Raw genomic sequence first — 15,296 nt, forward strand, 5'->3', positions numbered from 1 at the left:
CGCTGCACTGTGCAGCTTTGCTGCTCCCTGGCGGGCTCCATCAAGCAACCCCACTGCCACCGAGGGAGCGCCATGCCCCACTGAATGGCTCTGCTACCACTCATGGGGCTTCATGCTCCTTCCGGAGGCTCTGTGCTCTCCTCCTCAGCACCTACACTATGGCCGGGGGAGGCTCTGTGCTCCCCTGCAGCAGCTGTGCTGCTGCCCTCCCTGCGGTGACAGAGAACTCTGAGAACTCTGCTCTGCTCCTGTCCCTCTCCCCAGAGACAGAGAGCTCTGCATTCTTCCCAGTGATTCAGCTGCCCCACAGTGCTCCGTCAGCCCTCTCATTTGGCAACGCTTCTGGCCCTCTGCCTAATAGCTTATCTCCATGAGTGACAGCATGGATGATGCCGGACCAGGGATGTTGCCGGACCAGGGAAGCCCGGATGAGGGAGTTTCAACAAGTATTACAAAATGCGGACTCAGTCAAACCCAGGGGAAAAGAAAAGTCCAAAACAAGGACTCATTACAGAGAGTGCACTGCCTATACATTTACATAGATGGAACTTGATCTTAAAGAACCCAATTACAGCAGCCTGGTACAAGCAGAGTGAAGCTGCAAAAAGAAAGGAAGTCTTTGAAAAAGTTCCAGCAAAAAAAGCTAGCTTATAGAACTCCCATAAATCTAGAAAAATGTTTACCAGTTTTCTATTCTAGCTGGTTAAAATAAATCCATGTTATTAAGACTTTACATTCTTCAGCACAGGGCCATCTCTGTTATATATTTGTACAGCAGCTAGCACAACGGGGCTTTGATCTATGATTTGAACCCTTAAGTACTACCCCAATAGAAATAATTACTGCTTTAAAACACAATTTTAAGCAGCTTTTTTTCCTGAAGAGTCAGCCATAAATGACAATATAAATGGTTTCAAGAGTAATTTTTAAAACAGAGCCTATAAATATAAATCTGTTTAAGGTATTATTACATCATAATCCAGCTATAACTATGATCTATAGATTAGCATAATTTTAAAAAAGTCAAAACAAAACCAGACAAATCATTTCTACCTCTACATTTGCCAGGATGCAAACAGACTGCCACCCAGTGGATTAGAACCAAGTACATCAATTCAAAGCCAGTGGATTCAATACAGACAATTTTATTTTCCCTAAAATGTGCGCAAGTTATCCTGTTAATATAATTTGTTCAAATACATGAATTCAGTTCTCACTTTTGTCTGCAAGAAAATGTCTTGTGCCTGGAAGAACAATATCTGCACAAAGGCACAATGTGTGTAAAGATTTCAGAATTACAAGAAAAATTAATCTACCAAATCAGCCCTCAGCACAGAAATTGTTAAGTGGTGTAAACATTCACTTGAGAGACAGATTACAATCAAAATGCACAGAACAGCCTGTGACATTCTAAGAAAGGCTTGGTCAAGCAGCATTCCTAGTGTAGTAGAACAACTGCTGCATGGCGCAGGCTTATTTGGATAGCTTGGCACCCCTCATAGCCTGGAGTTTATTTGTATTTGTAAAATCCTTCACCAGTCTTCTTACCCATCTTCTTCTCTGCTACCAATTTATCCAGTAGGGGGCTAGGAGCAAACAGAGGATTGTTTGGCTCTAATGAATGCCAACCTGGTAGGAGAAAGGAAGTTTCAGTTAAAGGTGATATTTATTATTTACAAAAATGGCAGTCTGCTAGATGTCAGGACACTTCAGTACTCCTCCATGAAATATTCTCATGTGGGTTTCATCTCTCATCTTCAATGCAAGTTCTTTCACTTTAATTAAATATTAGAGCTGTCAGTTAATCACAGTTAACTCACACAATTAACTCAAAAGTAATCATGATATAAAAAATTAAACAATTAATAGAACTGTTAAACAATACCAACTGAAATTTAAATATTTTGGATGTTTTTCTACACTTTCATTTGTATTTTATCCTGTGTTGTAACTGAAATACAAATGTATTTTTATTACAAATATTTGCACAGTAAAAACGATAAAGTATTTTTCAATTAATCTTGTACTAGGGATGTTAGCGTGTAATTGAATAGTTGTGTAACTGCAGGACATTTTAGCAGTTACATGACTATTCGATAGTTCCTGGGGGTGGGACCAGCAGCCAGTGCACTCCAATCCCGCTCCTGGGAAGCCTCATGCCACTCCACATTATGCATGGGGTAGCAAGTGGGAACTGGTCCATGAGGGGAGCCAGTTTAAACACCGGCTTCCTCCGTGAACTGGCTCCTCCCTGCCGCCCCACACTACTGCCTCCGATACAGAGCCAGTGGTATGGGGCGGCAGCAGCCCCATCCACAGGGCGTCTGAGTCCCCATGGACAGGGGCTGCTCTGTGGGATGCTACCCTCCCACGCTGCCTCTGATAGAGACAGAGGTGCAGGAGGGGGGCAGGTAGCACTGTGGAGCCAGCACACACGGGGAGCCTGCTTGAAAGCTGGCTCCCCTTGCATATTGGCTCCTGCCTGCCCCCCTCACCCTGTGTGCTCCTGCCTTTTTATCAGAGACAGCAGCATGGGGGTAGAGGGGGAAGGTAGATCCAGTGCTTGTGAAGAGCCAACTTTTAAGCTAGTTTATCATGGGCAATGCTACTGCTCCCTCCCCCCTACTTTGCAAGGGAGGAAGTACATATAGTTGACAAGATTAACTGATAAGGCCAGTTGTCTACATGTTGACATCCCTATTTTATACAATTTCTATATTGCAATCTCTTTGCTCTGGTGCAATTTACAAATGTAGACCATTATTGGTACATAATTGCACTCAAACAAAAAAATGTAAAAACCCAGAGCCTACAAGTCCCCTTAGTTCTATTTCTTGTTCAGCTAATCACTAAGGAATAGGGATGTTAACGTTCCAATGACTACACCATTCGCTGGTAAACCTGGGCTTATTGGTTAATCCTGTGGACTATACACATTCCCCTCCCTTGCTGCCTCTGTATCAGAGGCAGCAAGGGGGAGGAAGTGAGAGACAGTGCCCGGCTTACCTATTCTCCTACCTCTACGCTGCTACCTCTCATTGAGGGTGGAGGGTGAGGGGGGCAGGCAAGAACGGATACGCAGTGCCACCTGCCTCCCCCCAATATGGTGAGGCAGCAGCGTGGGGAGGGTCACAGGGGAGGCTGCCACAAAGCAGCCTCTGTCCGCAGTGGGCTTGGGCTTACCAGGACAGAGACTACTCCGCACCAACAGCCCCTGTCCATGGAGGGGGTCTGAGCTCCCTGCAGACAGAGGTTGCTGCCACCCTGTGCTGCTGCCTCTGCATCAGGGCAGCAGACAGGAGACAGTCTGCATGGGAAGCCAGTTTTTAAACCAGCTCCCTCGCAGACTGGCTCCTGCATATCACCCCATGCTGCTGCCTCTGATGGAGACACAGCAGCATGAGGTGAAAGGGGGCTCCCTGGGAGTGGGGTCAGAGTGGCCCCGCACTTGGGAACTTTGAATAGTCATGTAACTGCTAACATTTGATGCGGTTACATCGCTATTCAATTACACGCTAACATCCCTACTAAGAAAACTGTAGAAAATATTTAAGTAAACGGTATGCTCTTATTGTTTAACATTGCAATTAACTTAGCACTTAATTTTATAATCACTCACTTAATTTTTGACAGCCCTATTAAATGTGTGTTGGATCAGAGAGAGTAAGAATGCCTACTCCTGCTCTAGAGTCAATAAAACGATGGCAGTTCACCAGCATTATCCTCTGGTAGACCTCCTCCGTATTTACCTGCGCCTCCAAAGGTGTGAGCAATCACAGCTCCTGTTGGCACAGATTGCCGTTCCCAGCCAATGGGAGCAGGCCAAGATTTGCCCACTCCTGCTTTCGAGCCTAGTGACTAGGACACTCGTCTGAGATGGCAGATCCCTGTTAAAATCCCTTCACTTGATCAGGGCAGGTCTTGAACTACAGGCCTCCCAGATCCTGGGTGATTTCCCTAACCAATACCCTTAGAAAAGCAAGAGGTCATCCTCTTCCTCCCTCTGCTCAGCTGCTGTGTGTGAACTCTTCTGAGGGGCCTGATGTATGAAACAACATGAACTGCTGAACCTGCCTATCAGGATGAAGTCCCCTACATGTGACTTAGAGGGCCAAACATCTATCTTCCCAATACATGTACTGTTCTGGGACTTAGGTGGGAGATTGGGACCCTACAGAATCTGGAGTGTTCATATCCAGGTGCAGAAGTTTAAGCGCTGAGTGACCTTAGGAACCTACAGAGTGAGGTAGCAACTGATTGGAAGTTTTGTGTATTACAGTGCGCCTATTAACAGGATTTAGAGCCATAAGTACCTTAATGCATTACACCCTAGTTATCTTCTACATATTATTGAAAGGCATTATTATCCCCATGGTCCAAGCAACTGAGATTTTTATATATTATATAAAACAGAAGAGAGACTCCGAGACAAGAGGGAAGGACTAGAAGAGCATGGGTGAAAGGAGGATTTTAATTTGTGCAACATCAGAAAACGTGCAACACTGCTCAGAAGTACTCATGAAAAGAAAGGCAAGTGACTTACTGAAGAGCGTTTCCTGGAAGTGAAATTCTGTTTGAAGCAGACCTTTTTAGACACCAGCAGAATACATCTGAACTGTTTAAACAATTACAGTCAATTTGTCATCAATTGCTCCTTGTTCTCCTACTTCTGATCAAGAAGGCAGAGCCAGCCATTAAACCAGCATCCAACCATTTATCAAAGAGGCTGAGGAGGCCTCCCCCCCCCCACCCCAGACCCCTCATAGCCCCCCCTTCCGATAGTCCGGCATATTTGATAATCCGGCACCCCCTGGGTCCCAAAGGTGCCGGATTATCGAAGTTTACTGTAGTTTGATTTTAAATTTGTTGAGTTTTTCAGCTCCCATTTGGCCCTAACCAGCTCAAACATCCACCCCAACTAGGAGGTGTTTCTGCAAGACAATCTTCTTTGGGGTCTGACGTTTTCTAGCTACTAAGAAACCAAGAGCTTTAGAATTTCATTTTTTGTTGTTCATTTGCACATGATAACACATCATCTTTTTTAAAATGTACACGATTTTCCTCTTAGCACTGTATAAAAATATGGTTTGTAAACCAGTTGGAAAATGGACTGGAGGAAATATTTTCCTAAATGTTACTTCCACTTCATCTCTCTTCTCCGCTTTCTCCCCATTTTTCATTAACGTCTATGGTTTCATTGGGATTATTAACATGTACTGACTCTTCTCTACTGAAAATAAAATCTAAATCAGAAAAATGACCAGTCTCTGTTTCCCCATCAGTAAAATGGGTATGCTTCTATTTCTCTATACTTCACAGAGATGTTTTGAGGATTCAGCTCTTGTTTGAAAAGGGCTCTGAGGATATTAGCACTTGAGTATAGTGTTCAGCAATAAACACTGTAACACTAGACATAGAGTCTGAGTAACAATAAACATGTGACTGGAAACTATCACACATATTTGTTACAGAAGACCATATAATATTTATAGGAGAAATTTATTAAAAGTGGTATGTACATATTTATGCTTCTTGTTTAAGCCTTTACTTTCCATAGTCTGAAGACTTACACTACCAACTCACCAAAGGAGGTCACCTTGACTAACAAGACTAGTTTAAGAGGATCCCCAATGATCACTTTTTTCCTCATAGTATCAAGAAAGGTGTCTGTAAACTGAAGACTCTAACCTCTCTTCCTATTGTTTCCCAGTTACTTTTCTATGCATACTTTATACCCTTCTACAAGACAGACTTCCCCTTACCCCAGCTGAGTTAACTCACTTAACTCTATGGCAACCCTCCAAGATAACTCTCATAATTACCTTGTTAACAACAGCCTGCATTTAGAATTTGTGCATCCTTATCACATATCTCTGCTGAATTGTTATAGCTTTCCCTTATGCTGCTTTATGAACTGACATACTTTCCAGTCAATCTGGCACTCAAAAGCAGCCAACTTATTTTTATAGTGTACAATCCATTTTCCTAATTGTACGACTCAAGTTGCAGTGACCACATTGATTTTAAATCTGTCTCCAAAATAACTATTATAAATCATTTAGTAAAGCTCTTCCAATCAAAACAAAACACTGCTTAGGCTAAAGGGTTTCTTATTCTGCTTCATATATATACACATGCACCATTCTCACTGGAAATTTTAAGTCAGTTTTATAAATTAAAGACCAAGAAGTTTAGGAGGAATTTTGCAGAGTGACTTTATGGGTATCTTTTGGAGCACAATATCTCTCTGCACATTATTGAAAAGGAAGAGTTCAGTAGCTAAACTTCACTTCATGGTTCTCTCAGCCAACACCACATTATGGCCTGGTCTTGGTTAGAAAAGCACCTATGTTCCAGCAGTAGTCTATGTTAAACTGCTCAAAACCTGAGCCATTGCTATATTAGAAGCTGAACACTAGTGCTGCTGTACCATTGATAATAGTTGCTGAAACAAAGGTATTAATTTTTCTAGTACAAACACACCCAAAGGGACCCTCAGAACAACCATAATCACTTGGCATGAACCTTCCCCATGTCACACACACACACACACACACACACACACACACACACCTTTGAAAATGATGGTGTGTTGTTATTGATCATTCATCAATCACTATTCCCCCAACCTTTAACTGGCAAAGTCACACTCAATTTAAACTGAAGTGTCAAAATTACAATTTAGCTAAGAAAGAAAGAAAGAAAGAAAGAAAGAAAGAAAAGATATATACAGTACCATCTATAATATATTTACTGGTATCCAACCCAACATAGTCCAGCAGTTCAAACGGACCCATGGGATAGCCAGCCCCCAGCTTCATAGCAACATCAATATCTTCCTTTGATGCATCTCCTAGAGAAAATATTGACAGTTTGATGAACAAAGAAGATTCGGAATCCATTTGCCATAGTTTTTAAATAATTAACACTGTTAGTTCATGCTGACACAGCTCATTACAGTAATATTTGCAGGTTCACTAAAACTGGGATAGCACACAGTATATATATTACGGAATCAAGTGTTGTGTTTGGTCTGGTTATCAGCAGAAATATAAAACTGTAAATATTAAGCAGTATACAGAACAGTGCTATCATCCTAAATGGCATACTTTCAAGGACAGATTAAGGCTAAATAGAGAGACACAGAGCAAAGTAGTGAGAAAAACCCAGAAACCAATAAGCCTATAACATGGGCCAGGCAGGAAATATTAGAAAGAAGAGTCAAGTCTGGGCCTCTCCCATACTAAGTTTGTGAGTTTAATTCCTATTTTCCTGCATCCTAATTATATTGCCCTATTTCAGTAGACACTTTTATACTGAGGATCATGATACAAAAGACCCCTTCACCCAGAGAACACTAGCAAGAAAAGAAGAGCTATTTTAACTATTGTTAAAGTTGTTTGAAACCTTGAAAACAAAAGTTGCACTTGATTATTTTTAAGTTTTCATAATCTTGCTTTTAGCCGATGTGTTTCAGACTTTCTAAAAATATACAGACATGTCATTAATAAATTTCAAAACACATATTTTCTAGACATTTACATAATGTGAATCTGAAAAATAATTTCACATGGTTTAAAAAAAATAAATGAACCCTCCCCCCAGAATAGAACCCATCCACATAGAGATAAGATACAGAGAAAGATGTCAGTCTGGATAGCTTACACAAAGCTTTTTGGAGTCAAAGGGAATTTTTGGACTGACTTCCAGGAACTTTGGCTCAAACCCCAAATGATTGAGGGTATGTCTACATGGCACACTTATTTCAAAATAAGCTATTCCGGAATAGTTATTTTGAAATAGCTTATTTTGAAATAGCATGTTCACACTACAGGGAAACCTCAAAATTAGTTTAAGGCAGGCTCTCTTAATGTGGATACATTATCTTGATTTAGAGCCCCAGGAAGCACAGAGAAGAAATTACTTAGAATGGCCCTAGTGAGGAGCTAATTCAAAATAGCAGCAGTGGAGTGTCCACGCTGCAAGCTATTTTGAGATAGCTATTTAGGAAGAGGAGTTACTCCTCGTGGAATGAGGTTTACAGACATCGGGAGAAGCTGCCTGTCATTTCAATATTATTTTGAAATAACGGAATTGCTGTGTAGATGCTCACATTGTTATTTTGAAATAATGCTAGTTATTCCAAAATAACACTGCAGTGTAGATGCACCCTCAATATTAAGCCTCAAAGGGCCCAATTCTGTGAAGTGTCAAGTGCCCTCAGCTCCCACTAAGGTCAATCAGAATTGAGAGTGCTCAGCAGCTTGTAGGATTCAAAAAAACCCTGTAGTATAGACACACCCTTACAGACTAATTTGGCTACTCCTCTGAAGCCTTTTATTTAAGCATGAGCTCTTCAACTTCCAATCTGCTTCTGAAGCAGCTGTTTTTAAGGTTCTCTTTTCCCTTTCTGCGGTTGAAAAGTTCTTTTGTACTCTTTTTTTTAAGATTTATGTTGAAATGTTTGGGACCTGCCTTTTGCTTTTGAAAAATGGTAAAAACTAGCCTGCACATTTCACTGATGGGAACCCATTTTTTATACTGCTTAATTTCAACATGATTTAAACTACTGGGCCTAACGCATCACAGCTGAAAGGATGCAACTCAGCTGAAGTTGATGGAACTGTACCAATTCACAATAGCAACAGATTTGGTTCTCTCTCTTTGCTATAGAAGACATCTTTAGATGCTTGACCACATATAGACATTAACTAATTGCAGTTATGTCCCCAGGAAACAAAGACAGAATATATTAGAAGAACAACAGTACAGGTTGGACCTCCCAGCACTCTCGGGATCTGACCAGTTCCAGATGAGGGATTTTGCTAGGCCAGGTGAGGTCATTTCTGGGTCCACTGCCACCAGCCTCTTCCAGCCCTGGCCAGACTACTGGCCTCTCAGCCAGCTCCCTTCTCTTCCTGGCTGCTGCTGCCCTGACAGCTCCCACTGCCTTATCAGGCAGCCCCGCCACCTCCGCTAACCAGGCTCTCGCTGCCGAGCCCAGCATCCCTGCCACCTCTGTGCACATCGGGTTCTTGCTGCCATGCTGGGAACTCAGTGCAGCACCCGGCTCCTTCTGTTGCGCTGCACCTCAGCCTCTGTGCGCTGGGCTCTCGCAGCCCTACTGGCCAGCCCCACTATTGCGGGTGGGACTTCCATTGCTAGGCAGCCTGCTGGCGCATGTTGGGTTCCTGCTGCCCTACCAGCCTGCAGGGCTCTCAATGCTAGCTCTTCGCTGGGACTCTCCGGTCCTGGAACACCTACAGTCCTGCCGGACCAAGAATGTTGCTGGACCAGAGAATCCCAGTTAAGAGTGTTTCAACCTGTACCCAAAAAGCTGAGCATGAAATGTGTAGTCAGAGCTACCCGACTAGAGAATTCCACGCAAGTGAAACTAATTTCCTGGGTTTTTTTGTTTTTTCAGTAAAAAGAGTACAATAAGAAGTTTCCTATAATAATCTTAATAATAATGCATCAATTTAAATAAGTACCTACACAGTTTCTTTAGAGGAATAAGCCTAATCAACATCTGATATCCTGAAATTTTTTATCAGGTACAATACCTATTTGAATCAATGGGCACTTTGGCAGTGTCTAAGGACTTCTATTACTGATCCTATAAAATCAAAATTTCAATGATTATTATTGTCAAGAAATATCCTAAATTCTCGGCCAAGGGCAGTTGGAAGCCATGCTCTTTTTCTAACTAGACTTAATTCACTACAATGACGATCGACACAAGAGGGATGGATGAGATACAAATTTAACATGCTCCAACAGAGTATTTGAATTAGAATGTGACCTTCAGATCTTCAGGCTTTAATGCAATTTCAACCAACCAATGATTTAAAGTTCATTAGTAAATTTTAAACAAGAATGAAATCCTTGTATTTTTTGATCAAACAAAACAAAGCTGAAATCAAAATGATGCTTTTGTTTAGTTGATTTTATTATAAAATCTTTGTCCAATTTTTGCTATATATAAAAATATGTTGTCTCCCTATCTACATAAAATGACATCCATCATTCAGCAATGGCATCTCCTTAACACATTAGAACACCCAACATAATATATTCCAAATTGTGATATTTTACTAAAGGAAAAATGGTCCCTCTCCACCCGACTCCTTTGCCTTTCAAGTCACTGTAATTCACTCTATTCTCCTTTCCACGATGTAATTAAGTGCATTTGTTGATGGATAAGCAAGTAGCACAAGTTTAATTTTCCCCTGGAGATCAAACCACTTCCATGAGTTATGCAGGAGAACTTTTAATATTTAAAACATATTTGCTGGAATCCTGGTAATGGAGTGCTTTCATCTGTAAGAAAATGTTTTCAAAAACAAAACTTTGGAAAGACATTCTTAATAGCATGCAGTGATGAACTGAATGCCTGAAAAAAGACCACTTACAGAAAGCTCTGGTCTATGCCATAGAGATTAGATCAAACGCAAGGCAGCTTATATCAAGCTATGGAAGCGTCTATACTAGATTTTGCTCTTGCCAATGTAACTGCCCCACTACACTGACTCAATTCTGCATCCATGTGTGGCATGGTCGATGTACTTAGGTCAACACAGTGTCAGTGTAAACCCTGCATTGTTTATGTCAACTGTTACTGGCCTTCAGGAACCATCCCACCATGCCCCATACCAACAGTGCAATTGATACAAGTGCTCCTGGTGAGCATGTGCGCTGCTGATATAAGGAACAAAGTGTAGACCGGGGCTGGGGAACCTTTTTCGGGTCAGGGGCCACTGACCAAAAGAAAAATCTGTCAGGGGCCACACACAAGTGAGAAGCAAAAAACAAACCCTCACTGATGTGGCCCCCAACAGAGAAGAAAGACACTCCCCACCTTCTCCTCACATCCCAGAGCCTAGGGGGGCCCAGGCTAGTAGATTTGTGTGTTCCGGCCCCATTGGCGCACCAGTGCAGGCTCCCCAATGCTGGGTGGAAGGCTGGATCCAAGAAGCCGGAGGTCGCTTCTGGCCCTTGGGCCTTAGGTTTCCCACCCCTGGTGTAGACACACACAAACAATATAATTACTGTAGTGGCTGTACACCAGCATAAGTTAGATCAACTTCATTTTCTAGTGTAACACATGGTCTCTGTAACTTGCACTTTATCCACTTACATTATAGCTTATTTTCTTAAAAAAAAAATAAAAAAAAAAAAAGTTTAGGTTTTTAAGATTACCTGAGATTAGTTAAAAGATTCAGGATTCCTTCCCTTCCCAATACTAATGCAAAAGAGACTAGCACAAAAACAGGAGCTTCCAAAGCAACAAAGGCTAGTTAATGTGAGACAATGGTACTGAGGTTCTGTCCACACTGCCAAACCTAAGTCAGTCAGCATAATACCCTAACAAAGACGCAGCCTATACCAACAGGAATTTTTCTGTTGGTATGGGAACAACAGGTACCTACACTGAGAATTTTGTCAGCATAGTTATGTCAGTCAGGGGTTTGTTTTTTTTCATATCCTTAACCACTGTAGCTAGGCAGATATAACTTTCAATAACGGAAAACCTGAGGCACTTATGTGTCCAAGATGTCTGAAAATGGGTTTTACTAGAAGAGGAGTTCTCTCAGAATAGTTATTAGCTTCAGGTGAGAATTGAGGAGGGAATAGCTTAGTGGTTTGAGCATTGACCTGCTAAACCCATGGTTGTGAGTTCAATCCTTGCAGAGGCCATTTAGGGATTTGGTGCAAAAATTTGTCAGGGATGGTACTTGGTCCTACTGTAAAGGCAGGGGACTCAACTCGATGTCCTTTCAAGGTCCCTTCTAGTTCTCAGAGATAGGCAATCTCCATTAATTCAATTTTTTAAATTTATTCCAGAAACCGGAACTTCCACATGTGCAGTTAATCCAGAATAGTTAATTCAGTTTAAATGTATACCCTACCTTAACCCAGATTAATTTTCGTGTGTCAATATGCTCTTAGGCTCGTAAAACACTTTCAAAAACTTCACCCATTTTAACCCAAGCCAACAGCCATCAGAGAATTCATACAGGCCTGGCTTTAGGGCAAGGTAAGCAAGGCAGTTGCCTTGGGCCCTGCACCTTCAGGGCCTCGTGTTGCCTGGTGCCTGCCTGCCCAGGAGAGCCAACCATAGCATGCCACGTAGGGTCCTGCACACTCTTTGGCCAGGCCTGAATTCATATAAGCAAGTTATAAATTCTGATTCAGCACACAGAGATTATTTAGCACCTCAAAACTCAAATCACAACTTCTTTTATCACTAGACTGATACCTAAACGATCAAGATTTATAACAATTCTAATAATTATCTGAAGAGATTGCACTGCTAGATATTACTGTCAACATTTCACAAAATAAATACTACTGATAGGTACCTCGCTCATAAAGCCGAACTGCTTCAATCAGGTATGGCACCAGGAGACGATTTACAACAAATCCTGGGGTATCCTTAAAAGAAACAGAAAATCTTAATAAACCCTATACAGTGAGACTATATTCAAATACAGGCAGTCCCCGAGTTACGCGGATCCGACTTATGTCGGATCCACTCTTACGAATGGGGCTCTCTCGCCCCGGAGCTCGCAGGCAGCGGGACAGCCCAGAGTGCAGCGGTCCCGCCACCTCGACCTCCGGGGCGAGAAAAGCTGCTCCGGATGCCCCCGGTCTGCTGGGGACCGTCTCCAGCAGACCAGGGACACCTGGAGCAAAGCCGGGGAGGCGCGGGGCTCCGCCGCTGCTGCAGCTTTGCTCCAGGTGTCCCTGGTCTGCTGGAGACGGTCCCCAGCAGACCAGAGGCACCGGGAGCAAAGCCGCAGCGGCGGCGGGGTCCCGCGCCTCTGAGGCTAGCAAAGCCTCAGAGGCGCGGGACCCCGCCGCCGCTGCCACTTTGCTCCCGGTGCCTCTGGTCTGCTGGGGACCGTCTCCAGCAGACCAGGGACACCTGGAGCAAAGCCGGGGAGGTGGAGGGGTCCCGCGCCTCTGAGGCTTTGCTCTGGCAAAGCCGGGGAGGCGCGGGACTCTGCCGCCGCTGCGGCTTTGCTCCCTGTGTCCCTGGTCTGCTAGAGACGGTCCCCAGCAGACCAGAGGCACCGGGAGCAAAGCCGCAGCAGCGGCGGGGTCCCGTGCCTCTTAGGCTTTGCCACAGCAAAGCCTCAGAGGCGCGGGACCCCTCCGCCTCCCCGGCTTTGCTCCGGGTGTCCCTGGTCTGCTGGGGGAGGGGGCGCGCAGCCAGTGCACTCCCCCCCCCCCCCCCCACAGCAGACCAGGCTTTTGTTGTGGACCCTGGGGTAGAGCAGCTGGGGCGCTGCCGGGTTGGTCCTGCAGGGACCTACCTGGCAGCCCAGCTGTTCTGTCCCAGGCTCGAGATTCAGCCGCTGTTGAAACTGATCAGTGGCTGATTCCAGGAAGCTGGGGGCAGAGCAATTCTGCCTCCAGCTTCCTGTAGTCAGCCCCTGGTCAGTTTCAGCAGCAGCGGCTGAATGTGGAGCCAGTTCCGACTTACATACAAATTCAACTTAAGAACAAACCTATAGTCCCTATCTTGTACATAACCCGGGGACTGCCTGTACTGTATTACAAGTTCAACAGGAAGTTGCTTGTTAAATCACCAAGTTACAATTCACTCTGGACTACTGGTCTTTTGTCTGTTTACCTGTTCACTACTTTAGTTTAACACATATGAATCTCATAACTAAGAACGATTATGTGATCAAATATGGCTGAGGAAAATAAAAGTCATCTCCTCTTCTCCACTCTTAATTAGTAATTTATCTTAAAAGACCCCAAGTTGCCTCTTAGAAAGCTCTTGTAAAATACTAGCTATTCAGAAAAATTCTGCTGGTACTGAATATTTTTTGTGATTTAGGGGGAACAATTCTTTCCTTTTGTGTGGGACTTTATTAATAGGCACGTTCGTGGTTAAGAGCTTATCTACTCCTGATGTTTATTCATTATAGTAAATCAAACTTCTGTGACATTATAATAATTTCAACAGCAACCAGTGTCAATGCTGAAACAGAAGGTGATTATCTGGGTTAAGAATTATGCAGCAGTAGCAGGATGACTCTCCGACAACCAAGATCTTGTTTTAATGTAAGTTTCTATAGTAAAAAAAATGCAAAGAAATGAGAAATAGACGACAGGAAAGAGTGCTATAAATACCAATATTTAATAGAACATATAAAAATACAAAAATACTACCTCTTAATTTACACAGCACTTTTCCTTAGAGGTCTCCAAGACTTCACAATATTAGGGAAGCATTATAATGTCGCCTCATTTTACAGAGGGGAAAATTAGCACACAGAATAGTGAAGCAACTGCCCAAGGTCTCACCTCCACAGTGCTTTTCATCCATAAAACTCAAAGTACTTTACAAACAGTAACTGATGAGAAGGGAAAGAGTTACCTACACTTTACCATTTGGGAAAATGAAGTGTAGAGATTAAAAAACCTGACAGACTACAAAAGCAATGCAATGGTATAGCTGAAAGCAGAACCCAGGATGCTGCTAACTACTTGACAATAATTCCTCCTTTTTATAGGCCAGCTGCTTCTTGAGGGCCACGAAAGGCAGGAGGCCATCAATTACCTCCGCCCATTTCCACAAGCCCCCACTAAGGCCAAAGTGCAAGAAAAAGTGAAGAAGAATAATAGTGGTTAGTCTCCCATTGAGAATATGCTGTCCATAATGGAGGATCCAAAGGCAACAGAGCACATGAATTGGCTGTGATGTCTCAAGTGTTTGGAGGGCAAGGGGACCAAGATCCCAGGGAAGAAAAGGGGAAAAGAGTCCTGCTTCTCTAGTCAGAATAAACTTGAGCAGTTAACTGAGATCTCTAACCTGCACTAGGTTTGTCAGAATCATCTCCTTTTCCTGTCCACACAGCAGCCAGACCCACCCCATTCACACAATGATATAGCAGATTGATATACCAAGCAAGTTGTTCTTTCCTGAAGGGATTTTCATGGGAACAGATAATCTGCACCAGAAGAGTAGAAAATTCTCATTGTGCTAATACAATTACAAATAATGTGAAAATGAATATCTCTTTTTTTTTAAATGAGCAGACCTGAAGCCTTCTGAGTGTTGCGCACCTCTCCTCACAATCTAAACCCACTTGCCTTGCAAGATACTGGATTCTTTCCCAATGCTTTGGTGAATTCCACAAGTGACTCAAAAGTCTTTTGGCTGGTCATTGGTGTCTTGATGACCTAGCAGGAAACCAACATGCGTTAATAGCCAACCAGAAGCCATTTTCTTTCCCAACCCCAATAATTGTGCTAATAATTAAACCATGATTCAGGGT

The 15,296-nt window shown here is 43.1% G+C and overlaps 1 protein-coding gene across 2 annotated transcripts in view; it reads right to left on the reverse strand.

The window, feature by feature from the left end:
• Positions 1-1,129: 1,129 nt before the first annotated feature.
• Positions 1,130-15,296, reverse strand: part of HADH (hydroxyacyl-CoA dehydrogenase) — a 44,124-nt gene continuing 29,957 nt past the window's right edge. Inside the window, exons 5-9 of one of the 2 annotated variants that reach the window (XM_075929706.2) lie at positions 15,112-15,201; positions 12,363-12,435; positions 6,737-6,853; positions 4,544-4,615; positions 1,130-1,629 (exon numbers count right to left, since the gene is read on the reverse strand). In XM_075929706.2, the coding sequence (XP_075785821.1) occupies positions 4,590-4,615; positions 6,737-6,853; positions 12,363-12,435; positions 15,112-15,201 (306 nt within the window). In that variant the 3' untranslated portion in view covers positions 1,130-1,629; positions 4,544-4,589. The remainder of the gene's footprint in view (positions 1,630-4,543; positions 4,616-6,736; positions 6,854-12,362; positions 12,436-15,111; positions 15,202-15,296) is intronic. The other variant, XM_075929705.2, reaches the window with a different exon arrangement.

The sequence above is a fragment of the Pelodiscus sinensis genome, chromosome 4, assembly GCF_052426305.1.
Source record: "Pelodiscus sinensis isolate ZL-2025 chromosome 4, ASM5242630v1, whole genome shotgun sequence".
NCBI classification, from domain to species: Eukaryota; Metazoa; Chordata; order Testudines; family Trionychidae; genus Pelodiscus; species Pelodiscus sinensis.